The sequence below is a fragment of the Myotis daubentonii genome, chromosome 3 (genome assembly GCF_963259705.1).
Source record: "Myotis daubentonii chromosome 3, mMyoDau2.1, whole genome shotgun sequence".
In the NCBI taxonomy this organism is placed as follows: Eukaryota; Metazoa; Chordata; class Mammalia; order Chiroptera; family Vespertilionidae; genus Myotis; species Myotis daubentonii.
Window position 1 is genome coordinate 60,787,923 of NC_081842.1, and position 26,386 is coordinate 60,814,308.

A 26,386-nucleotide genomic window follows, 5' to 3' on the forward strand; every position below is an offset into this window, starting at 1 on the left:
CACAAATTTCATGCACTGGGCCTCTAGTTAATACCATAACAATAACATTGAGGTAATTCGTGCTCTCCACTCTGGCGCCCTGGAGCAACAATACTTTGGGCAATTTCCTCTAAGCTATCTGTCTCCCTGAGTAGATTGATATAAGCTGTTTACCTTCTGGTTAGAGAGGAAAAATGCAAATCATTCACTACTAAGTGTCCTCGGTTTAGGGAAAATAGGATTTACCAGACGGCTCCGAACCGCCGTTAGAACCCACTTTCCTTTCCTTCAAAAGGCATCTCCATGCCTCATGCCTTCTATTACACCAAAGCCATGTGATGTCTTTCCAGTTAGAATTCTTAACTCTTAGAAACATTAATTTTTAGGTGACAAGTAAATAATTAACATTCCTCAGATTAGCAATACATTCACATTATAAAGAGATATTTCAAACAAAATACAAGACTTACTCATCAACAGATTCAAATCCATCCTCTAGATCAGTGGTTCTCAACCTTGGCTGCACATTAACAGCCGTGGGCAAACTACAGCCCGTGGGCCGGATACGGCCCGTTTGAAATGAATAAAACTAAAAAAAAAAAAAAAAAGACCGTACCCGTTTATGTAATGATGTTTACTTTGAATTTATATTAGTTCACACAAACACTCCATCCATGCTTTTGTTCCGGCCCTCAGGTCCAGTTTAAGAACCCATTGTGGCCCTCGAGTCAAAAAGTTTGCCCACCCCTGCATTAGAATCACCTGGGAATCTTTTTAAAATCCTGATTTCCGGGCCTCATCCTCCAGAAATTCTGTTTCTTTGTTACTAACGTTGTGGCCCCACCCCATAACAAAGAAACAGAATTTCCGGAGGACGAGGCCCAGAAATCAGGATTTTAAAAAGATTCCCAGGTGATTCTAATGTGCAGCCAAGTTTGAGAACTACGGCTCTAGATTCTCTATTATATAAAGAGAACTCAGATTAATATTTCAGTATCCTGTTATTTCAAAATACCTAGATATTTAATGTTTATTATTTAACCTAGCATAATTCCAAAATTCTAAGTTACCAAAGACTTTAATCTCTTTCTCTTTACCCAGTGGGCGTGGCCCCTCCACCAGGGCTCTTCTGCCTCCCCCCCCACCCCCCCATGGGGGGACCTGGGCTCTGGGGGCCTTGCGAAGGGCGGCTCACCAAGTCCTGCCCGCCCAGAGAGCAACGTGGCAGCCCACAGGCCTCCGCCCCCGCCCCCCGCACGCCAGGGCCACGTGAGACGCCGCCGGGCCGCAGAGCGGCGCGCACCCGGCGCCCCAGGTCGCGTGACTAGGCGGGGACGCGCGGGATTAAGGTCCGTCCCGCCTCTTCCGAGGAAGCTCTCGTTTCAGGTTCCGGGGCCGCGCAGCTCCGGGCCTGGGGGTCGCGCGCGGCGCTCTCCGGGTTCCGGGGCCGCGCGCCCCGAGGCGGGCGGGATGGAGGAGGCCGGGGCGGCCGTGACCGCGGCCGGGGAGGCCGAATTGAACTTGTCCCGCCTCAGCGTGTCCCCCGAGACGCTGGAGTCCGAGCTGGAGTCGCGGGGCGAGGAGCGGCGCGGCGCGCGGGAGGCGCTGCTGCGGCTGCTGCTGCCGCACAACCGTCTGGCGTCGCTGCCGCGGGCCCTGGGCAGCGGCTTCCAGCACCTCCAGCTGCTGGACGTGAGCGGCAACGCGCTGACGGCGCTGGGGCCCGAGCTGCTGGCGCTGCGCGGCCTGCGCACGCTGCTGGCCAAGAACAACCGGCTCGGCGGGCCCGGCGCGCTGCCCAAGGGGCTGGCGCGGTCGCCGCTCGCGCGCAGCCTCCAGGTGCTCAACCTCAGCGGGAACTGCTTCCAGGAGGTGCCCGCCTCGGTGCTGGAGCTGCGTGCGCTGCAGACCCTCAGCCTGGGGGGCAACCAGCTGCAGACCATCCCGGCCGAGATCGAGAACTTGCGGAGGTGAGCGGGTCCCAGCCGACCGCCGGGGAGGGGCCGCCGGCGCGGGGCCTGGTCTGCTCGCGGTGTAGTTGTCGCGTAACCGCCTCGTTCCCTTTCCAGCGGTTCTCAACCTGTGGGTCGAACGACCCTTTCACAGGGGTCGCCTAAGACCATCGGAAAACACATATATAATTACATATTGTTTTTGTGATTAATCACTATGCTTTAATCATGTTCAATTTGTCACAGTGAAATTGGGGGTCGCCACAACGTGAGGAGCTGTATTAAAGGGTCCCGGCATTAGGAAGGTTGAGAACCGCTGCCACCCGTGGGCGGTGGGCACGGCCCCGCCAGCTCAGCGGATCTGGCGGCGGCGTGGGGCCGCGTTTGGGGTGTGGTATTTCCCCGGAGCAGATTTTCGAGGCCGTTTTTCTGTCTCTCTCGGCGCGATTCAGACGGATAGCTACTCAAACAAATGCTAATGTCACTTTCTTGCTTTGTAACAGTCCTTGGCGGTTTTCCCCGCCTATAGACCAGCGGTTTTCAATCTTGTTCATCTCGTGGCACGCATAAACTGATGACCAAAATTCTGCGGGACACCGAAAAATGTGTTGTTGTTGTTTTTGTTTTTTGGGGTTTTTTTTTTACTGATCTGATAAGAAAAAAACAATTTTTGATTCATTCACACCAGGCGGTTATTGTTGTGTTGGCTGTTACTTTGTTCGACAATCCGGGAAGAGAGGTCAGTGCCCCTGACTAAATAGTCAGGTATTGCGTGTTTTTAAAATTCTGGCGGCACATCGGTTGAAAGTCGCTGCTATAGATCAAAGTTTGTGCCTCTCAGCCAGACATACGATGTACTCTGATCCGAACCTTGCTTTCTAGGACATTTACCGCTCCCTGGTCTCTAGTAACAGCAACGCCGAAGTCCCCCACGGCAGGGCTGGGGGGTGGGAGGCCGTGTTTTCAGGTCCTTAGTGGACCCTGGAAACGTCAGCTAGTACCTGGCCCTATTTATACCACGTATTTTTCAATATGCACCCACCTGTGATAAAGGTTAATTTGTAAGTTAGGCACAGTAAGAGATAAACAACATAATAAAAGGAACAATTATAACTGCATACTTAAAATAAACATGAATGTAGTCTTTGCTCACGTCTTCCACCCACCGATTTAATGCCTTTTTCCTATTAATTAAGCACTTACAGGCACGGTGGTCATAACTTAACGTGTTTTGAGATGGGACAGAAAAACTAGCTCAGATTTCTGTTTCCTTCACAATTCCACAGATAGAAGATCATCCCTACCTTAGTTTTTTGGCAAACTCAGCATACGATTTTTTTTCTTTCCTCTAAGTAGAGAACTTTCACCTTTTTACTTGCAGGAAGTACTTTAAAGCTTTCCTTTGACATACCAGAATTGCCAGCATCACTACTCTTGCTCTTTGGAGCTATTACTAAGTAAAGTAAATGTGACTTGACAGTTGATCCGATCAACTGAGATGGCTAAGTGACTAATGAGTGGGTAGTGTATGCCGCCTGTATATGCTGGACAAAGGGATGATTCAGAACCCAGGCGGGGTAGAACAGGTTGGTACTAGATTTCATCACACTACCAGGGGTGGGCAAACTTTTTGACTCGAGGGCCACAATGGGTTCTTAAACTGGACCGGAGGGCCGGAACAAAAGCATGGATGGAGTGTTTGTGTGAACTAATATAAATTCAAAGTAAACATCATTACATAAAAGGGTACGGTCTTTTTTTTTTTTTTTTTAGTTTTATTCATTTCAAACAGGCTGGATCCGGCCCGTGGGCCGTAGTTTGCCCACGGCTGCACTAGACAGAACAGTGCATAATTTAAAACTTATGAATTGTTTACTTCTGGAATTTTCCATTGAATAATTTTGGGCCACACTTGACTACGGGTAACTGACACTGGGGAAACAAAACTGCAAATAAAAGGGAACTACTGTACTACTTGTGGAATTCAGTGAGCCATGCATTTTACCAGCATTGATGGGCATACAGTAAATATGCATAGAATGAATGCAGTAACTCTCTACATGGCCTTTTCCTTTTGCCTAAAATGTTGCCTGTACCTGGTAAATTCCTATTCATCCTTCAGAACCCACCACGAGGGTGATATCTTTTTGTTTTCTTAACTGCTTCATGAACCACAACTAATTTATGATCTATACTGTACTGCCTCTGTACCTCACTCATCCCACCATTGCATTTATCCTATTGATTATAATTCCTTGTATACAGGTCTGCCTTATTATTCAGTTAATGTATGTTGAATTAAATGCAAGGAAGAAGTAGAGACACAGGTAGCAAAAGTCCCTTAAATGTGCTGTGCAGGAGAGTAAGAAAATAGTGCAAGAACCAGTGGATTGTCCAAAGTGAAAAAAAGTGTCTTTCGTCTGAAAATATTTCACAGCTTTCATTTGAATTTTCTGAGGTAACAGAATGTTACAGACGGGAGGGACCATGGAGCTCATTGTAGTGAAAGGAACATTGGCCTGAGAATAAGGTCTCAGCCTTAGGCAAGGCACTTAATGTATCCTCACTACAGCCTCCTCGTCTGTACAGTGAGGCATTCGGACAAGGTATGTCTTCATTTACTCATCATGGATATTTGTTTAGTACCTGCCATGTGCCAGGCGCTGGGGATACTGTGGTGAACATGATCCTGCCCGCCTGGAGCTAGCACTACAAGAGACGTTAAACCTCATTATTTAATTACAATTGTAAGCTCTGTGAACACATGCAGAGTGCCTGAAAGGAAATAACAGGGGCCTGCCTGACGTGGTTTGGTTCTTCAGCGAGTAACATTTGAACTGAATTTTTGAAGGAGGAGTATGAATTAACTCGGAGAGGGTGGGAGGGATCAGTCCAAGTTGAAGGAGCAGCACAGGTGAAAGCCCAGAGGCAAGAAGGACTGAAGATCAAAATTTTGAAAGGAGGACATTGTATTAGAGCATAGTGAGAAAGTGGCCAAGAGGGAAGGTGGCAAATCCATGTGAGCCAGACCTCAGGCCATGTCATATATTGAAGTTTCTATTTTATTCTAAGTACACAGAGTTTTAAGCACATCTCTCTTGTTGCTGTATAAGAATGGAGTGGGAGAGGGTGGAGAGAGAAGAGATTTTGAGGGCTGGTTGGAAGGAGGCTATTCTAATAGAATTAGAAATGATAGTAGATTACCATGAGAGATAATAAGAAGTAGAAGGGTTTAAGAGAAATTTAGATAAAAATTGACAGACCTTGGTTCCTTCTAATATTTGTGTTACATAATTTCAACCTCATTTAAGTTTTCTTAAAATACTAAGAAAAAAACGAGCAAGTATTATTTCCATCACACAAGGAAAAGGGTAAGTAAAAATCCCATTTATTTGCTTGCTTACAATGCTGTGGGCCCTGTTATAAGTGTTTTAAATATGATTTTTAATTCTCACAATGACTCTGTGAGATGCGAAGAGGAAACAGAAGCTCTGAGATGTTAAGTCATAATATTACAAAGCCAGTGAGTGGTGGAATTGGATTTGACCTCTGTGATCTCTCACTCCAAACCCATGAATATTCCACAGTGACAGAGTAGGGCTAGAACCTAGTTCTTTGATTTCTCATCTGTTGGATGTTAGGAAGATATCTATCCTCTTTAACAGCAATTTAAAAAGTATTGCAGAGTATATAATCCATGTGAAGGTCTCCTTTATTCCCAGCCTTCATTTCAGGAAAGAATAACAGATATGGACAATTAGCTTAATTGGTATAATTAACCTCTTCAGATTTGTAGAGTGTCTTCATGTATGTTTTCTGTGCTCTGTTAATCTTTTATCCTAGTGGCAAACTCTTTTGTAGAAATGGTTTCTGAAAGGTCAGTTTTGAAGTATCTATATCAACACTAATAAAAGAGAAAAATGGTAATTGGCGTACGAGCTACCCTTTTCATTGGCTAATCAGGGCTATATGCAAATTAACTGCCAACTGAGATGGCAGTTAACTGCCAACAGGATGGCGGTTAATTTGCATATGTAGGCACAATGCAGGGAGGCGAAAGGGAAAGCAGGAAGAAGCCCCCTGCCACTGACAGTGATTGGAAACCCAGGGGGGAGCTAAGAGCTGGGGGGCAGGGCAAAGGCGGCCCTGGGGCCGCCTTTGCCCTGCCCCCCAGCCATGGTCGGAGAATCAGGTGCCTTTTCCACCCTGGCCAGTGATAGCAGGAAGTAGGGGTGGAGCCAGCGATGGGAGCTGGGCACGGTCGAAGCTGGCAGTCCCGGGAGCTAGGGGTCCCTTGCCTGGGCCTAAAGCAAAGCCCACGATCGTGGGGCCGCTGCAGCTGCGGGTCCCCGCTGCCCGGGCCGAACGCCTAGGCCAGAGGCATCAGGCCTGGGCAAGGGGCCGATCCTGCAATTGGAGGGTGATGGGGGTCAACGCCTGAGGGCTCCCAGTATGTGAGAGGGGGCAGGCTTGGCTGAGGGACACTCCCCCCCCACACACACACCCAGTGCACGAATTTCGTGCACCGGGCCCCTAGTATATATATAAAAGGCTAAGTGACGGACCATATGTCCCACCGTACATCTGTCCGGACGTCTGACCAACCTACCGGCCGGTACATATGACGTGCACTGGAAATTTAAAAATAAACGTTGACTCACGCATGCCCGATACATATAAAGCTCTCACTGGTGCCAATTGCATGCATGTATTAATTTTATAATACTACTAGTGCCCCAGTGCATAGGTTGGTGCATATTGAAAGGAAATTAATTAGAAGGTGGGGCGGAGCGGGACTGGGCGAGACAGGCCGGACATGCCCTGGAGCCAACCTCCTGTGGTCCCTCCCTGGCCGGCCACACCTGGGGCGGCACCACGGTTCGAAGGTCGTCTGCAGAGTGAAGCGGGGTCCCTCTGGCAGGTGGGGTCCCTCAGCCTGGCCTGCGGGGATCGGGCCGAAACCGGCTCTCCAACATCCTCTGAGGGGTTCTGGATTGCAAGAGGGTGGTTCTCAGGTGACACACCCCAGAATCGGGCTCCATCCTCTCATTCTGGGTATGTCATCCGAGAACCACAACTGCCAAGTCTCCACAGCTCAGCAGCTCCTGCATTAATCCTCTGCCCTCTGGTGGTCATTGCGTGTCATAGCTACTGGTCGGACAGTTGCTTAGGCTTTTATATATATAGAATATATAGATATTATATATACTATCTTGACATGTAATTTTTTTAAAAATATATTTTATTGATTTTCTACAGAGAGGAAGGGAGAGAAATAGAGAGTTAGAAACATCGATGGGAGAGAAACATCGATCAGCCACCTCCAGCACATCTCCCACTGGGGATGTGCCCGCAACCCAGGTACATGCCCTTGACCGGAATCGAACCTGGGACCCCTCAGTCCGCAGGCCGACGCTCCATCCACTGAGCCAAACCAGTTTCGGCAACATGTAATTTTTTGCAGTAATGTAATTACTACACAAATCTTCTAATTTCCTTTCAATGTGCATGAAACCATACACCGGGCCACTAGTAACAAATAACTAGATGCTGAAAATCTTATATATGTATATATTTTTATTTTTTGAAAATCTTATATTAACTTCATTCCCATGGAGTCAATTAAGCTCAGTGTGAACCATAAGGTTGTGGATGTAGATTCTAATCATCAAAGTATGAGGTTATTCTCCAACAAGTAGGTATAATACCTCTTTGGCTAGTATATAGACAAACTTATTTTTGTTTTTATAATGTTGAAAGTAAGTTATTTAGTATTTTGGCCTGTTTCATATGACTTCTAAACTTATTCCTCTCAATTAGCTCAGATGCTTAATAACTTAACGCCCAGTAATTATTTTAAAAAGCAAAAGCTTCAGGACTGTTTGGTATCCAGGATTCTAGACATTTGGAGAGTAGGTTTGAGCACAAGTGAGTTTCAGTTGGTACCATTTCTCTCAGTATTTTCTTCTCAAATAATGCCTTCCCTTTTCTATTCATGACCCTTCTCTTACTGTCTGATGTGGCTTTAGAAATTGAAGATAAGAGACTTGTGATAGAAACAAAGGTAAATATTAATGCCCTAGAGCAGTGGTTGGAAACCGATGGTCCGCAGACCACTAATGGTCGGTGAAGTCCAAAAGGTTGGCGACCGCTGCCCTAGAGTGTTTTGAAGCTAATAAATTGGTATCTTACAAAAGAAGTGACTGGACCAGATAATAAATAGGAAGTGATAAAGTTTAAATAAAAATGTTTTTCTCCCATTTAGAATCACATACTGAGTTTTTCTCTGGTTCTCAACTTCTTCCTCCTGATTTCTTTCTTTTATTGCCTTAGTTTGGGGCAAGTACCAAGGGATGATTCTTCCATTTGTGCTTCTACTTTTGAACATATAATATACTCTAAAAGCCTGTAGTCAGTGATAGTGTTTGAAAATAATTCAATATGAGGATGGTATCTCAAGAAAATTACTTTTTTTATCCATACATATATGGTTCTTTCTCTGTTTTCTGCCTTTTTGTCTACAAACATGTCTCACTGTAATTTCATCTCCCTTTAACAGTAATTATAGGACTAATGTATACTTTTGTTATATTTACTAGTAATGTCGTTTTTATTTGGATGGAGAAGAAAAACATTTTCTACTTATATCTGTGATTAAAGTTGATTGGCACTAAGGGACCCTACTGTATTTTTTTTCAATGGGTCATTGGCCTTTGCTAGAGAAAAGCCACCTACTTCAGTATTGCTAAGGATTGGAGAACTGAGATACTATTCAAGAAACAAATCTAAGGATGGTCTGTTAATGGTAAACAGAAAGGAAAGGAAGAATTCTGTAAATTTTGTGAATGATTTTCCTGTTTTCTGTATCTGTCCAGCACTGAAAGAATAGAATTGTTCCAAGCCTGATCAGCAGAGGTGCAGTGCTGACGAACATAAGAACTTTTAAATACTACAGTTTTGTTTTAAATTCAATAATAGTTTTCCTTCGTTTTTACAGAAAAGTAGGTTTGGAAACAGTAGAGTGTGTTTTGGAAATTTAATTTTATAAATACTTTATAGGCTTCATTTTCCTAGAACTTTGGGAATTATTTGAGTTTCAAAGTGAGAAATAAGCCTCAAAGTGTACATTTAATGTGCTGGTTGTGTAATCTGATTAATGACACCCATCAGTTGCAAAAGAGAATTATATAATCTTGAAATCATTGGCTTGGTTATGTTTTAGAACATCAGATTCTTCTCTGCCAAGTCACTGTAACTACTAAGGTTTGGCATCCTTTGTCTGTATGCCTCCCAACCCACTCCAAAATATTGAGAGAAAAAGTCATTGAGTAGTAACTGACCACCAGACACTAATTTATCTAGGTTAGTTACTTAAATAGAAAAGACAATATTTAAATTTGCTCTCATTCACTCTCCCCTTTATTCATTTTCTTTTCTCCTTCAGTAGACTATAATGCAAGTTGTTATTTAACTGTTTAATCCTTTATAAAACGACTTCCAAGTTAGCTAATATTTTTTTCCAGATAGTCTTCTCATTAAAATAATTATTTTTTCAGAGTAGTTTCTGTTTGGGAGGCTCCAAATATTCTATTCTGATTCTTTTTTTTATTATTGATTAAGTTATTACATATGTGTCCTTTCTATTCTGATTCTAATTCTATTCTGTTCTCTTCGCTCTAATCATTGAAAAACAGCTATTTCTGAATAACTGGACGTTAATTTAGACCATTTTTGTTAAGCCCAAAAAATCTTGCCTAGAAAGATTTTAGACCAGTGCTTAAACATTTACATATAGGTGAATTTAGTCTTGTATACAGACAGTTGATTTTTGATACAATATTTGAAAGACAAAAAAAATAACATATTGGAATTAAACTTGTTTGTTTTTAAGCATTATAAATCTAAGAGATTTACGCAGTCAGAAATAGAAAAAGAGTATCATTAGTATGTTTTTGAAATGACAAAACTTTGAATCACCACACATAAAGGAAGGTGAGATAATGAAGTAAAGATAGGAAATTCAACAAATGGAAGAAATTAAGCCTAGAAAATACATGTAATAAGGCTACCTACAAAACTCTTTACAATAAGCATGATTTCGAATGTCAGAGAGGTAAAGGAGGGAACTTCATCAATGAAACAAGAATAAGAAGTTTAAAAATTGACAGTTATGAAAACCCTAGTTAGAATTCCTAGGAATGAAAAAATGTAATTATGAACTTAATAGGCTGAAAGATAGCTTGTAGAATAAAAGAAATATTAAAAAACATGGATAATTGATTCTGAAGTTCCACTGCTAGCTATTAGAAATTCTAGAAAGAGAATAGAGAGCATGTAGGAAAGGAGTGTTTGAAATAATAATGGTTTAGAATTTCCCACAATTAAAAAGAGTACTTCAAACTGATCATGATAAAACTTCAGAACAATCAGGTTAAATACAGAAAAAAGATTCTAAAAGCTCCTAATAAAAAAAGAACACCAGATTACCTACAAAGGAGCAATATGCTAATACTGGCTAAAATAAGATCGTGGAGCAGTAACTTCCTAGGCCAGTGGTCGGCAAACCCCGGCTCAAGAGCCACATGCGGCTCTTTGGCCGCTTGAGTGTGGTTCTTCCACAAAATACCACACGCGGGCGCACACGTACAGTGCGATTGAAACTTCATGGCCCATGCGCAGAAGTCAGTTTTCGGAAAGGAGATAGACGAAACAAGTATACAAGACGAGTGTGGATGGGAGAGTTGGAAGGGGTCGACCTCACCGAACGTACCTCAATCAGATTGAGGACGTTTTTAGCCTTATTAAGTTAATAACAATGTACCTACCTACATAGTTTAAGTTTAAAACATTTGGCTCTCAAAAGAAATTTCAATCGTTGTACTGTTGATATTTGGCTCTGTTGACTAATGAGTTTGCTGACCATTGTCCTAGGCTAATAAATAACTGTCAACCTAGAAATTAATGCCCAGCCAACCTATTCATTACTTAACAAAGAAGGGCGAGGTGGGGGGGATAAAAATGTCAGAGACGAAGGACTCAAAGATAAAAACTAAGGTGGGCTCTTGCTGAAAGAATTTCTAGAGGATATACTTGAATTATACTCTAAAACAGTGAGTTTCAACCTTTTTTATCTCATGGCATACATAAACTAATTACTAAAATTTTGTAGCACACCAAAAAATATATTGCTTGCCAATCTGACTAAAAAAAGTATAATTTTGATTCATTCACATGGGATGGCAACTGTTGTGTTGGCTGTTGTCATTTTTTTTATTTTTTATTTGACAGTCTAAGGCAGTGGTTCTCAACCTTCTGGCCCTTTAAATACGGTTCCTCATGTTGTGACCCAACCATAAAATTATTTTCGCTGCTACTTCATAACTGTAATGTTGCTACTGTTATGAATTGTAATGTAAATATCTGATATGCAGGATGGTCTTAGGCGACCCCTGTGAAAGGGTCGTTTGACCGCCAAAGGGGTCGCGACCCACAGGTTGAGAACCACTGGTCTAAGGGAAAAGAGGTCAGTGCCCCTGACTAAATAGTCAGGTATTGCATGTGTTTAAAATTCTTGTAGCAGACCCATTGGAAATGGCTGCTCTAGAAGGATAACGTGGCTGTTGTGTGGAAAATAGCTGCTGAAGTGAGAAGGGAGTGTGATGGGAAGAATGGAAGCTCAAGACTGGAGGCTATTGTAGTAGTCCAGATGTGAAATGGTAGAGATGTGCTTTTTTATCCCTTCACTTTTAATGTATTGAGGTATTTCTATTGTAAATGTAACTCTTGTAAAGAGCACAACTTCATACAATTCAAAGTCCTTCCTGAGGTCTGAAGGACCTGGTCTGCCCTTCCTAGACGACCTGTCTGACCTATGTGACTATCACTGTCCGGCCTTTGGCTCCCTGATCTACCCACACTGGCTGTGTTGCTCTTTGCTAACACAAGTATTTTTCTACCTCAGGGATTTGTACTCAGTCATTTCATTCAAATCTTTGTTCAAATGTCATCTCCTACAGGAAACCCTTTATGGACACCCCCCCCCGCCCCCCCCCCCATCTAGAATATCACTCTCATCAACATCTGGTTACTTCCCTTTTTCTTTATAGTATTGTCTGACAAAATATATACAAATTCATTGATTTATTGTCTGTCTCACTAGAATGTAAGCTACTTAAGGTCAAGTAATTGGTTTTATTTTCACTAAATTCCCTAGAATGGTGCATGCTAGGTATCTGGTTCATATTTGTTGGCTAGGTACTTAACATGATATATAATAACATTATTCCACTTTAAAGAAGAAACTGGAGCATAACATTAAATAACTGGTCCAAATTCTTGCACTGGTAAGTGGTAGAGCTGGGATTCAATAAAATAAATACAAACAAAAATAAAACCACTAGGTAATTGTGCTGCGCCGGCACGGCCAAGGGTGAACCTGAAGAGGGGTGGTGAAGGATTGAAGAAAGACAGACGAGAATACAGCTGGGGCTCGGTGGATCTCCCATGCCTGGATGAGAACACGAAGACCCAGCCTACAAGCCGATGCTTTATTTTATAGTCTGATTAAAACAAGGATAGATTTACATGTATACAAATGTAACACTTGCTGCACCTCCCACAGCCCATTAGCTACTTAAGAAGGAATTAGGGAGGGCTACAAGGTCAGGCTTAATTATGCTAGGACAGCTCTGCCCACCAGGCTGGGACTTGTTTGTGGCCCTGCCACAGGTCAGCCTGAGGTTTGACCCTAGAGTTGCTCCCTACAGGTAGTATTGATAATATTGCCTAATATTGGTGTGTCTTGTCTGCTTGCCTATAACATAAGCTCCCTGAAGATTGCATTACTTCTCTAGAGACTGTATGGCATATAGCAGATCCTAAGTAAAACATTTGCTGAATGAATAAATGAAATATGTTCATTGTAATAAAGGAAATGGAGTATCTTATCTAGCTTTGGTTTATTTACTTTTTATTTTTGTTTATCTTTGCAGTTTAGAGTGTTTATATCTTGGAGGAAACTTCATCAAAGAAATCCCGCCAGAATTAGCAAATCTGCCTTCTCTAAATTACTTGGTATTATGTGACAACAGAATTCAAAGTGTACCTCCTCAGCTTTCACAGTGAGTAGTTTCAAGCAGCTTATGTATATACTAGAGGCCCCGTACACGAAATTTGTGCATGGGGTGGTGGTGGAGGGGGGAGGATGCCTGCACCCTCTTGCAATCTGGGACCGCTGGCTCCTAACCGCTTGCCTGCCTGCCTGCCTGATCGCCCCAAACCGCTCGCCTGCCTGCCTCATCGCCCCTAACTGCCACCATGGCTTTGTCTGGAATGACGTCTGGAAGGTCGTTCCACCGTCCAATCTAATTTGCATGTTAGGCTTTTATTATTATAGATTAGGCTTTTATTATTATAGATGGAGATACATGCTTAGGAATTGCTGTTTTGGCATTCACCCATGTGTTTTATAGGTAGAAAGAACTAGATGTTACATGAGAATTACCGTTATGTTTGCTGTGAATGGGGTTGCTTATTTTTAATGTTACTTTTAAAGGCTGTGGTTTATTTCTAACAATATTTGTATATTGTAATAAAAAATAGGATATTCATTGACAGAGATTTCCCAGGTTTTTATGGGAGTTTGTTAATTTTATATGAAGCATTCCTATCCTAACGAGATAATGTGAAGGGTCTTGATTCCTGCTGCATTTAGAATCTTTCCCTTTTTTGGTTATCTGATAAAACATCCCCCCAAAATGTTTAAATCTAGCATTATAGTTCATCTAGTACATCAGAATAGTCTCTTAAGTATTCTGTACTGTCTGAGATTTCATGGGCAAAAGCCCATCATGACATTTACAAATCTGTACTCTGATCTAGTTTTAGCACTTTTAAATTTTATTCCCATTGACCTAATCTTAATTGCACATTATGGGGAAATCAAGTTAAGTGAAGAACTTAACTTTCTTGGTAGTTATCTTGCTTACTGTCATTGATTTTTGTACTGCACTCATTCCAGGTTGCATTCACTTCGATCCCTCAGTCTTCACAATAACTTGCTGACATACCTGCCTCGAGAGATCCTCAACCTTATTCATTTGGAAGAATTGAGTTTGCGAGGAAATCCGTTGGTTGTTCGTTTTGTTAGAGATTTAACCTATGATCCTCCGACTCTCCTGGAATTAGCTGCTCGGACTATTAAAATTCGAAATATTTCCTACACTCCCTGTGATCTTCCTGGGAATCTTCTTAGATACTTGAGTTTAGCCAGCAATTGCCCAAACCCAAAGTGTGGAGGTAAGCTAATTTAGTGTCCTTGTTTTCCATTCAGTTAGCTGTTTTCAAAATTGATGATCTCAGTGTTTTCATTAGCTGTCTTCTTTCAGAGAAAGACAATTAGTCTCTGTTTCTCTCATCCTTTCACCCTTTTACCAGAAACTAGGACCCTCTCTGGATTTGATTCTTTTTCTTTTCTTTCTATTCTTTTCATAGTCCTTTATGATTCATACACAAGGAAAACACTCAGAAAGTCTTATCCTGTTATGGAACTGTCATAAGATTTGTAAAATGAGAGGAAACATAAAAAAGAGCATAACAGCCCTAGGTCTGTTTGGTTCAGTGGATAGAGCATCGGCCTGCGGACTTATGGGTCCCAGGTTCCATTCCAGCCAAGGGCACATGCCCGGGTTGCGGGCTTGATGCTCAGTAGGGGGTGTGCAGGAGGCAGCCGATCAATGATTCTCTCTCATCATTGATGTTTCTATCTCGCTCTCCCTCTCCCTTCCTCTCTGAAATCACTAAAAATATATATATATTTTTTTTTTTAAAAAAAAAAGAAGCATAACAATCCTAATTGCCTAGAAAGAATCTCTAAAATGTTTAGCTACTTAGAATCACCAGTCTGAGTATCCGGTACCTTTACAGAGTATGATTCAAGATATATGAGAATGGGCAGAAGGTGTGCCAATTTAAGAATGTACCTTGGAATTTTATATACTTTTAAATCCATGGCTCAAAATTTCTTCGGTTTAGAGTATATGGAGAGAATGAAACAAATGCTATAATGTAAGGCAGAGTGAAGTAGGAATTCAGTGTAGTATTGGAAATCAAAAGAGGGAGAGAGTACATTTAACTACATCTGGAAAAGATAAGATGATTCTTGACGTATGAGTTGGATTTTGTTAGGGTAAGATTGAGGATAAGAAACTTTTCAGAAGGAAAGAATAAAATTAGAGATAAAACAGCAGTATGGAGCAGAATGTTGAATGAGTAATTGGCTCAGTTGTACAATTAGGGGAGTAATGAGAGAAAAGAGTTTATAAAAGATTCATTGAGAGTAGGTTATGAATGGCATGGAGTGCCAGGGAGTGTGAGTGAGAGTTGGTGACTGATGATAGGTCATTTTATTTTGGCTCTCGCATATAAGACTGCTACTTAAAAAATTCAATTTGATGGGGGTGCAGAAAGGTTTTTACTGTTGTTGGATTAATGTAGGCGCTGAGGAAATGATATATAATTATGATCAGAGATTTTTCTGGGAAGTTCCATCATGTCTTGAAACCATTGTAAGGTTTATTAAAAAGGAGAAAATCATTTAAGTTCCTCAAAGAATATCAAGAGAAAAAAGACATTATTGGTTCAAAAAGAACAATATTCGAGCCTTTCTAGCCACTCACTCTTAGAAGTATAGATTGCTGTGCTGTGCCAGATTATAATTGCTTATACTTTTCTCTGGTTCTCTTTCCTAAGTTGGCTTTAACAATGACAAGGGACAACATTCACACCAGGCCTTCAGACTCAGTAGTCTCTGTCTAATCTCTTTAAATCTATCCTTTTCTGGAAATGGACCTCTACAAGAATTCACTTTTTCTCTTATTTGTTTCTGAATTACTTCTTCAATATACTGATTTGCTACTTATCTTAGGAACAAAAATGCATTTTAAATGATTAGTTTAAAATTTAAGATAATATATAAAATGAACCACTGACATTTTTCCCTCCCAGACTCATTAGTTATTAAACTCTAAGCAAAAGTAATTGTATATTTTGTGAGACATTTTCTCTGTGTAGTCTGAGATCTTATGAATGACAGATAATATTGTACTATTTTAACTCATGGTAACTCTATAATGCTTTATTTTGTTTCTTCCTTAGGAAGCTAACATATTTTGAGGGTATATAAATACTGATTGACCAGTTTATTGCATTTTTCTACTTTCCTAAATTGTTCAAAGTAATATACCTTGAATTTCCTTTATTAAACTGCTAGAGTCCCGGTGCACAAAAATTTGTGCACTGGAGGGGAGGGGTCCCTCAGCCTAGCTTGCCCCCTATCACATACTGGGAGCCCTCAGGGTATGTCCTACTCCCTGCTCCCCTTGGGGAGCGGGCCTAAGCCACAGTCTGGCCTCCCTTTGTGGGAGGCGACCGGGCTGATCAGGGGAAGGCACCAGCCCCATCACCCCGCTGCTGCAGCCACTGCCAGTCACCGCAGCCACCAAGGTGTTTTCATCAACACGGACTCCAGTCCCTTCACCATGAAAAAATGACAACTTTCTTTAGGCATTTTCAAGATGTGTCTTTCATAGGGTATGACATTTCTTTCTTTTTCTTTCTTTTTTTATCCTCACCTGAGGATATGTTTCCATTGATTTTTAGAGAATGTGGAAGAGAAAGGGAAAGACAGAAAGAAACATCAAAGTGAGAGGAACACTTTGATTGGTTGCCTCCTGCATGAGCCCTGACCTGGGCCTGGGCTGTGCTTGCCAGCCATGAGCCTGGCTTCTGGCTGAGCAGCACTCCCCCTGTGGGAGTGCACTGACCACCAGGGGGCAGCTCCTGCGTTGGGTGTCTACCCTCTGGTGGTTGGTGCATGTCATAGCGATCGAGCGTTCTGCCATTCGATCAATTTGCATATTAGCATTTTATTATATAGGATGAGTTATAGTTACTGTAGGATCAAAAAAATTAGGAAGTTAATGGGGTAGTGTTAGGGAAAAATAAATAGAAATTGTTATTTCTTCTTTGGACCACATCTTGTTATTTTGGTTCTTTTTGTGGCACACACAGAGTTGTTGGTGCCAGAGGAAATTTAGGTAAGATATAGAGGTTGAGATTCCTCTCTAGAGAGGCAATTTGACCCAGAGTTCTAGATGTTCCAGTTATACTGCAATCATTGTGACAGCCTAGGTTAGACATGTGCGGTATCTTGAAGGAGCAGCTAGAACCCTGATATACAGCAACCTCTGCTTTTCTCTCAGCTCTAAATGTATTTTTACTTAGCTGAAGAGCCACAGTTCAGGAGCACTGTGGAATCAAAAGAGCTGAATAACCCTACTCAGTTTGGCACAGTGGAGAGTGTTGGCCTGCGGATCGAAGCTCCCGGGTTTGATTCTGGTCAAGGGCATGTACCTCAGTTGCTGGTTCCTCCCCAGTCTGGGCCCTGGTCAGAGCACATGCAGGAGGCAACCAATTTTGGTGTTACTCTCTGTTTTTCCCTCTCTCTTCCACTCTAAAAATCAATGGAAAAATATTCTTAGGTGAGGATTAAAAGGTACTAGTTTCAGTCTACCTAACAATATATAATTGTGTGAAAACCCTATGAGACCATTCATGAAATAGCTTTGAAGTGTGTAGAGTTAAAACCTGTGGAAATGTAAGATATCATTTTTTTTCTTTTTATTTTGCTTCTCAAAACATAAAGAACAAGGATACTGAAAGTTGTCTCCTTTCTGTAAATTTTGAAGTTTTGTAGTCTTTTTAAAGTTTCTTGACAGTAGGGTAGTACTATCAGGCACTGTCTATCAAATCACCCAGAGAAAACAAGCTAAATAAACAGTGTCCTTTTAATACCATCTCCCTTTTAGGTAAATCTGGTTGCCCCTTTGCAGCCAAATCATTATAAATAGCTATGAACAGCTATAGAAACATCTAGTTCTGCTTAAGATTCACAACAGAGAAGTCTGTATGTGACATTTCTTCAGAATGCTGGAGAAATGGTTGCAAAAGAAACTGATTCTGTGCTTTGTAATGATTACTTTATACTTATTCCTCCTTCTCTCCAGGAGTGTACTTTGACTGCTGTGTCAGACAAATAAAATTTGTGGACTTCTGTGGAAAGTACCGCCTCCCCCTGATGCACTACTTGTGTTCACCAGAGTGCTCTTCGCCTTGCAGTTCCACATCCCAGAGCGAATCTGACTCGGAGGACGAAGCTAGTGTTGCCGCACACAGAATGCAGAAAGTTCTTCTTGGTTGAAGAGTGCAGAGTGGAGTGAAACACTAAAAGACTGAGAAAAGGTTGTTAGAAAAGAAAGTAGACTGTGAGGTTCACTAGAAACATTATCTTCATCTTGAATGTCCATGAAAGAGTCAGAGGTGATATAAATAAAAGATTTTATGTATCTACCCATTCAGCAGGAATGAGTCCATTTCCATGTTTGGATTTTTTAAATGGAATTCACTCTGAATGGCCGTTTTAAATTTGGCTGTTTGTTAGCAGTTTTCACTCAAGTTTTGCATAACTCCCACAGCAGACTAGAACATTCTGAAGAGCAATGCTATAATAAACCTTGAGTGGTAACAATTAAGATAAAGAAATAAATGATCAAAGCTGTATTATTACCAGAGTTGTCCTTGGGTTTAGGTTGAACACTATACCATAATAGAATTAATCCTCTTCATATATTGCCCATATGTCTAAATTACAGAGCTATTCAGATAAGCTCACAGATGGTTACATGGGCCCTAAACCTTTCTGACCCCACTATCTGGTAAAGTAAGGGATATAACCTTATGTGGGATTTTAAAACTCTTCAGTTCTGCTCCTTTATTTTATATGATTGCTATTACCCTTAGGTAATCCAGCAATGACTGTTATAGTGCCTTAAATCCTAGCTAGGATTTGGAAGTTTATGCAAGAGATGATGCCAGAGTAGCCTATAACCTGCCATACTATGCAGAACACTGAAATATGCTTTAACAGAACTAGGTGAACAACTGTATATCTGACACCTGAGCTCATTATTACCTTACCTTCATTTTTTGCGTAAACATGAAGTAAACCCCTCACAAATCACTTTTACACTTAATGAGAGGCCTCACTCTTGATCACTCTGTTCATCATAAGAGAATAATAGTTTTTGATTGAAAAAAAATTTGTCAGATTTCTTTGGACAGACTAGAGATTTATGCAAGCTTCTTTGTATCTTGCACAAAGTGGGAAAATGACTTAAAAATTTTAACAGTTATGACTTTATTGCCTGTGTGTACTGAACTATAACTTTCTCTAGATTTTAAAAAAAACACTAGAAAAACATCACAACAAACCAAGTAAAATTTGGGCAGCAGTCGTGTTTGTACACAGTAGAACAATTTTCAAAATCAGTTTAACCATGGAATATTTTTAAAATATTTTTTATATTGATAAAAAAATATTAGATAATCCTTAAAGTATAGAAGAAAAATGCTTTTACAGATTACTCGCTATTGGAAATGACCAACTTTTTATTAATCAGCTTAATATGCAATAAAAATTGAGTAACAATTTAGTAACAAGCTGGTATTATAAAATAAGATACACAACACATACTAGCAATCTTAGATCATTAATCTCTAATAGCATGATGTTTGGTAAATGTTACCTATACAGTAATATGCAGATCAGAAATGCATTGCAAGCAGGAGGTGGCCTCCTTTCTGACTTGCTGGTATTCATGAATGGGCACATCATTTCTTAAAGCAGATTGTTTTACAGTAATGATATGTATATGTATTAGGTTTTTGTCATGTAGTATTTTTTTACTTTAGAAGAAAATATACTGTAGGGTAGTTTAGGGTTTGTCTGTTTATTATATGTTAATTCATGAAACAACATGAAAGTTTCATGACTGCAGTTGTGAAACGCTGCTATAAAGTAAATCCCTTCCCCTTGTTATAATGTAGTAAGATTCTTTTTTCCTTTTGATTCAGAAACTTTCTATGTCTAGTATAGAAATAGACGTAATCTAGTATATTTCTACTGCCTAGCAAAGTATGCATGGGTCTTACAATGGAAGTAATAACAAGTCTTGTTTACTTCTCCATTTGAACCACAGCAAGTTATATACTACAAACGTATGAATAGTAAAGATGACTTAGGTAGTACCTAAGTGGTAAACTCAAAATGTTTTGTAAGTGACTTAGTTTAGATATATAAAATATTTTCATAGAAAATAATGTATTCATAGTAAAATACTCAAATGAATAGGACCAAATTTTTCTGGCTTAAATGCCTCAATTTACTTTCAAATTTATTACAAGCTTCACCTAAGTAACAGCTTGGGTAATCTTTTAAGAGTTAATCTTTGTAAAAAAATAAAAATAAAAAATGGATAGGTATGTAAATATGGTGTTCAACCTTACATACCTCTTTCCAGCTTCCCAGAAATAAGATGCACTGATTGAGCTTTTACAGATGCATAAATAGGTCTAACCAGAAACAGTTTCTAGCTTTTGCTATATAATGTAGATGTATATAGCAAACTATCAAAATGTTTGCTATGGTTCTCTATATGTGCATTTGAAAACCTAAGATCAGTGTCCAGCTGTCTTTCGTGACTTTTACTGAAATCTACATTATAGTTGTTTTATCTTTTTAAAAAATCTTTTACAAGAGCTTTTTACCTTTTAACCTTTTATAAGAGCTGCTAATTCCTAAGATTTCCCCCCTGTTTTTTACCCCTACCTTCCCTTTCTCGGTGACTAGAAATTAAACCAGAAGGTGAGATATAAGGGACTTGATAATCTAGAAACCAGATAGTCAGCTCCCCAATCATCTAGCTCACTCTGTATTTAAAATGATAGTCTATATCTCTTTAGTTGTTAAGTCACATATTTGTGTTTAAACTATAGTTGATAAACTTTAACTATCTTTTGAGATGTATAGAATATGCACTAATTTTCATAGTGAAATAAGTATGTTTAGCTCTACTTGGACAATTTTAGTGACCAAAACTTATGTGGATAAAACTACTTAGCCAAAGCATTAAAGTGTTTGGAATGAAATTCTTCAGTGCTAATATTTAAAATTGAAATGGATACATTGAACATTCTTAGTAATCTTTATCCTTAGAATACAGTTCTCAGTATCATGAAACTGAGAGGTGAAATAGTCTTAGGATTTTAGGAACTAGGAAAGTTTTGCTTTCATGGTGCCAGAGAATGGCTAACCTAAGGACAAGCTAGTCAGGGTTGTCAGTATTCCCTGTATTTGAATAGGGAATATAGGTCTGGGGGGTTACCGTTCATATTTTACTTTTAAATGTGTGCCAGAGGAGTCTCTTACTAAAATTCTTGATACCTGGAACTTTGGGCTATGAAATTTGAAAGAAAAGACTTGCATTGTAAATTGTAACTCAAATTTGAGAAATTTTTGTATTGATGTAAATAAAAGTTAAAGACAGTTCACACTAGTGCAGTATAACACTGCAGACCAATTCCACACAAACATTGTGAATATCAGTTTTAAACAAGAAAGAGGGAAAAGGCTCATTGTTGGAGTATGAAATGAAAGAAATCTTTTAAAGCAACAAAGGGCAGGGAAATAGAAGTTACCAGGGATATCCCTGAGCAAAGAAAGTTCTTTAAAGTAATAGTGAATTGTTTTAAAATTAAGTTGCCAGACTACCATCTGAAAGCCTTTCTCGTTGATTTCTTTAGTTTCTGCTATTGGGATATTGCCCACATTCCTCCATAATGAAGGGCCAGCAAGTAATAAGATTTTCCTGTAGCCAACCTTGCTCTTTCCAAAGGGAGTAAGTAATACCTCATTAACCTGGAATTTGTGGTACAGTCTTGGTTAATGTTTACCTTTGCACTATGGGGGGAAAAAACACACCCACAAAACATAATTTCTGCAAATAAAGTTTGATCTCTTAAAGCATTTTATATAAAGAGTTATTCTGAATAATAAGAGCTTTTGTAGGCTAAACTATATCAGTTATAGTATGAGTATATAAAATTAAGCTGCATTCAGAAATACCTAATTTTTAATGACCCCTTCTTATCCAAAACAGATTTAATTGTGGTGGTGTAACTATTACTACCCATTTAGTTCAAAATAGTGAGCTGGGCGTTTAACAACAGTAAAAGCTACTGTATAGGTTTTAGGCAGCATGATCTGCAATACATAGTTCTGATTTCCTATGTATAGAAAAGAAGCACTTGACCTTCACTGTCTGTATTAGACACTATACTCTGTAACATTAATGTGATGAATTTAATAGCATCCAATTTTGTATTTTCATTAGTCATGATCTTTTTAAAGGTAGCAGTGTCTTCAGCTCAGAAAAGTATGTGCCTTAAATCCTCCAGTCTACATCCAGATTTTGGGGGGAACGAGGTAATTTAATAAGTTGTTTATGACAGTCTTGTCACCCTTTGCACTTGACTTGAGGGAGAAAAACTGTGATCCTGAGGGATTCCTTTCGCTAAACAGAGCCTAATGTCCATGAGTCTAGGGCTTCTGGAGAAGGAATCCCAGGCACGCATCCTCTCAGGAGGTCAAAGCCATAAATAAAATCAGTGCAAAGGTATGTTCTCCTTTATATTATTTTATAAAGAAAATTTATCTGCTAACACTAAGGGGTGATAGCAGTTTCTAATCAACTTTATATTAATAGTATATTAAAGATACTATTGCCATGAGGCTTACCATATTTTGTGAGTGGCTTATCTATAATACTAGGCTGAAGGTGAGGGGGTGTATGTTTTAATATTTTTGCATGTAAATATCTTCTTTCTTTTTCTCTCTCCTTGGTCCATATTTGCCAAGAATGATGTAGAAAATAACAGTTCACTAATAACACATGTTGCACATTATTGAGCATTTTCAGGGTAATACTGATTTGGGTGCTACTAGACTTAACTAGTATTGCTCTGTCTCACTTTATCACAAGAGATAGTATTCAATCCTGTAAATATTAAAATGCATTTAGTTTTAATGAAAGTTTTTTATATACTGTCATACCAGAAAGCCATGGTTCCTGGAGAAATTGCATTCAACAGAACTTATTTCTTCCTTTGGTTGTGAATAAATCGGATAAAATTGTTTTATTCCAAATCTCCAGGGAAGAAAATAGGATAAGATTGACATCTCTATTGCTGGTACTATAAAAACATTACTAAATTGGTTAGTATTTCTGTCTGTAACTGATGTTTTAAGAGAATCTTTTCACTAACTTAAATGGTTGACATTGATGTATTATTGGAAAGGAATATTAAACTCAGCAATCACTTTACAGCAATCATGGAGAGACCTGTGTGCCTACAATTGGTATTACATTTCTGAGCCCACTTCATATTCATGAGAAAAACATAATGGGAGGAATATTTTAAATAATCAGTATTTTAACTTTTTATAAAGTTTGGGACTTTAAAGTATAAACAAAGGATGTTGAAAATTCATATACTTTTAGTCAAATTGCTTTTTATCTGATTTTTTAATTTTCTGTATTTGAAATCTTATGAATTAGGAATATCTAAATAAGTACATATAGATATTTAAAACTGGTAACAATAAATGTAATTTAGCAACATGATTTGATAATTACCATTTATTTTCAGGACAAGATACAACTTATTGCATCAAGTTTCTATATTACCTTGTAATGGTAAATGCTCTAAAAAGAATATTTTAAGCTACTTCAATTCTTTACCTCCTTTATTCCCCGAGGACACACAAAAGAATGTGATCTTGTATTAACTAACCCTCTGTGTGATTTTTGCCATATCAAACATTTTGCTGTATTGTATTAAAAGTGTGTTGTTGGAATTTGATTCTATACTTTGGAAAAGTAATTGTATTTTAGTTTTAATTGACAAGCATTTATTTTTTTAAAAAACTAAAATTCTTATAATATTGGTATTTGCCTGGATTCCTTGCTATATCAATGCTCATCTGTTTATTGAATTGTCTCAGTACATGAATACATACATTAAGTGTATAGTAGCATTTACTCTCTATGCTAGATGCAAGGGATGAGATGAATTATACCAGATCTCTTTCTACTCCAGTTCCTTCTTCTTCCACAGTCTTAACAGATTTACGGATGCATGCTCTAATTAGAATGAGGTCATTTTGCTAACTAAGGTCAGTACCTTCTTATATTTAGTCCAGAATCCAACAATTTTAATACTGAGTAGCGTAGAACTAACTGAACAGTTAATATTATAGTATTTAGTATTGTTCTTTAGTGCCAATAACTTGGTGACTATGGAAACCTGACATTTTTCTAGATTACAAAATTTGAAAGACTGTTGTGGTTGGTTATGAGTTGTAAAATAGAGTGGGTAGGAAAGACATATTCTTTGCAAAACAGCTAATGTTTTAAATTTGCTGAAGTGGAAAAAGCTCAACACTTCCCTCGTTAGTGTATAGGAAGGCTTCTTCTTAGTGAAGATGGGCTCAGAAATTTGAGGGCACAAGAGAGAAAAACATTGGGTGTAACTGATCTCCTTGCTTTCTTGCGGATAAAACTGCTCTAATCTGTCCAGTTGGGGATGTTCTCTTTAGAACAAGTGTCAGAAGAACATTTTTTTCTTTAATGCCTTGTCTAATTCTGTAGGAAGCCACACTTTCCAGGGGATATGAGAGACTTGGATGTGTCCCATCACATCAGTCACTGCCAGCATTCCCTAGAATGTTAGAGCTAAAAGAAACGTTAAAGGTCTGAAATTGAGCCACTTAAATGAAAACATTTAAGCTCAGGGAGACTTGTCCAAGACTTCACATGGCTGAATCTTAAATCCAAGCCTCTGGATTCCTACTTCAATGCTGTTTGCATGATAGTATGCCCCTTCCTTTCCTTACTCCTCTGTTCTGTTACAGGAAATCAGTACCAGCTGCAGTATAATAGGTCAACTGGCATCAAAGTGATGCTGTCTGCATGCATCTCAGTGTATTCAAGATTTTAGATGTTGGGAAACCTTAGATAAGAGTAAACATCCTGGGGGCTTAATACTGTTTCAAAGCACATTCAAAAACCTACCTTATTTAATCCTCATGACACTGAGGCAGGACTAGATTTGATAGTTTGTTGGTGTGGTTTATCACACTCTTTCCTCTGAATTTGAAATCGATTAAGAAATTGGCATAGACTAGAGAAAGGAATCTAAATATCAGCTTTATCATATCGAGAATTGAGCTGCTTATCTACTTAAATTGAATGTAACCAACCAAGTCAGACTCCCTGCAGAGGCTGTGTAGCCTTAAATAAGTGTTCCACAAGGCTGACCAGACGCACTACAGATCCAATGGAGGTCAGGTCAAACCTTAAACCCTGGAGCACTGCCCAGTAGAGGAACCTGGAACAAGGATCAGATTTTGGCCATCTATGAGCAGATGAATTAGTCTTGCACAGGAAGGAAAAGATACTAGAAAGGTTATTTCTTGGCAGCTGTTCTCAACCCTAGTGCAATAGAACCACCAAGGGAACTTTCAAAATATTCAAGTGCCTGGGCCCCATCCCCAGACCAATTGAAACCTGATCTCTAGAAGTGGAGTCAGCATCAGTAGTTGTAGAAGCTCTCCCATACAGTTGCCCAATAAGCGTGATAATTCTTTAAGGAAGGTCTCAGTAACTTGAAGTCAGTGGACTAAGGTTTTAACAGATAAGGAAATGGGCCCTAAATGATGGATGAAACGACTTGCCCAAATTCTCTTAGATACATAGTGACAGAGCTAGTGTTAGAATCCATTCATCTATTTAAAAAATAATTTTTTTAATTGAATGCCTACTTTAGACCAGGTGCTTTGTGTCTCCCTGTCAGTCACTTTTTTTCTGAACAAAGTGTTTTGAGGGTGTAAGATGATATATTCAAGCTGACTGTCCATTTTGAAGCCAATTGCAACTAAGAGTATCTGCTGAATTGTTGCAGAAGATCGGAAAAAAAACAAGCAACGCTTAGAGAAATGGAGTTACACTTTATTATTATTATTATTACATGCGGGCCCAGAGAAAACTGTCTTTCAAATTCTGAGCAGCCAACATGGAGGAAGCTTTCCCTATTTATACTTTTTCCAGTTCTTTGTCTCCCAAATAAGGGTTTTTCTGGTCCCCTTTGCAAGTTCTGTGCTGTGGCCTTGAGACCACAACTAAAGGCCCGGCCTGGCACCAGCACTGATAACTCTGTCTGGGAATAGTTTATGGCCTCTCTGAAATGGGAGTAAACAGGTCTTGCAGGACCAGACAATTAAAGGGGCAGAGACTAGACTATAGGCTAATAAGAATGTGTATTGGGTTAATGGCACAGGTTCAGATTGCTAGACCCCAAAAATGTCTCATTTTCCCCATCAGAACCGTGGAACACAAAAGCAGCAAACAGATCAATTTGACCAGAAATATTCATGAAAGGGCCCAGTCAAATGCTTTAAAAGCTAAACTAAAGATATGTGAAATAAGTTTAACTTCTTGGAA

The 26,386-nt window shown here is 39.5% G+C and overlaps 1 protein-coding gene across 1 annotated transcript; it reads left to right on the forward strand.

The window, feature by feature from the left end:
• Nucleotides 1-1,315: 1,315 nt before the first annotated feature.
• LRRC58 (leucine rich repeat containing 58) lies at nt 1,316-21,792 on the forward strand. The gene is made up of 4 exons (XM_059687727.1): nt 1,316-1,949; nt 12,923-13,051; nt 13,951-14,228; nt 17,996-21,792. The coding sequence occupies exons 1-4, from the start codon at nt 1,450-1,452 to the stop codon at nt 18,187-18,189; spliced, it is 1,101 nt and encodes a 366-aa protein (XP_059543710.1). The 5' UTR covers nt 1,316-1,449; the 3' UTR covers nt 18,190-21,792.
• The last annotated feature ends 4,594 nt before the right edge of the window (nt 21,793-26,386 follow it).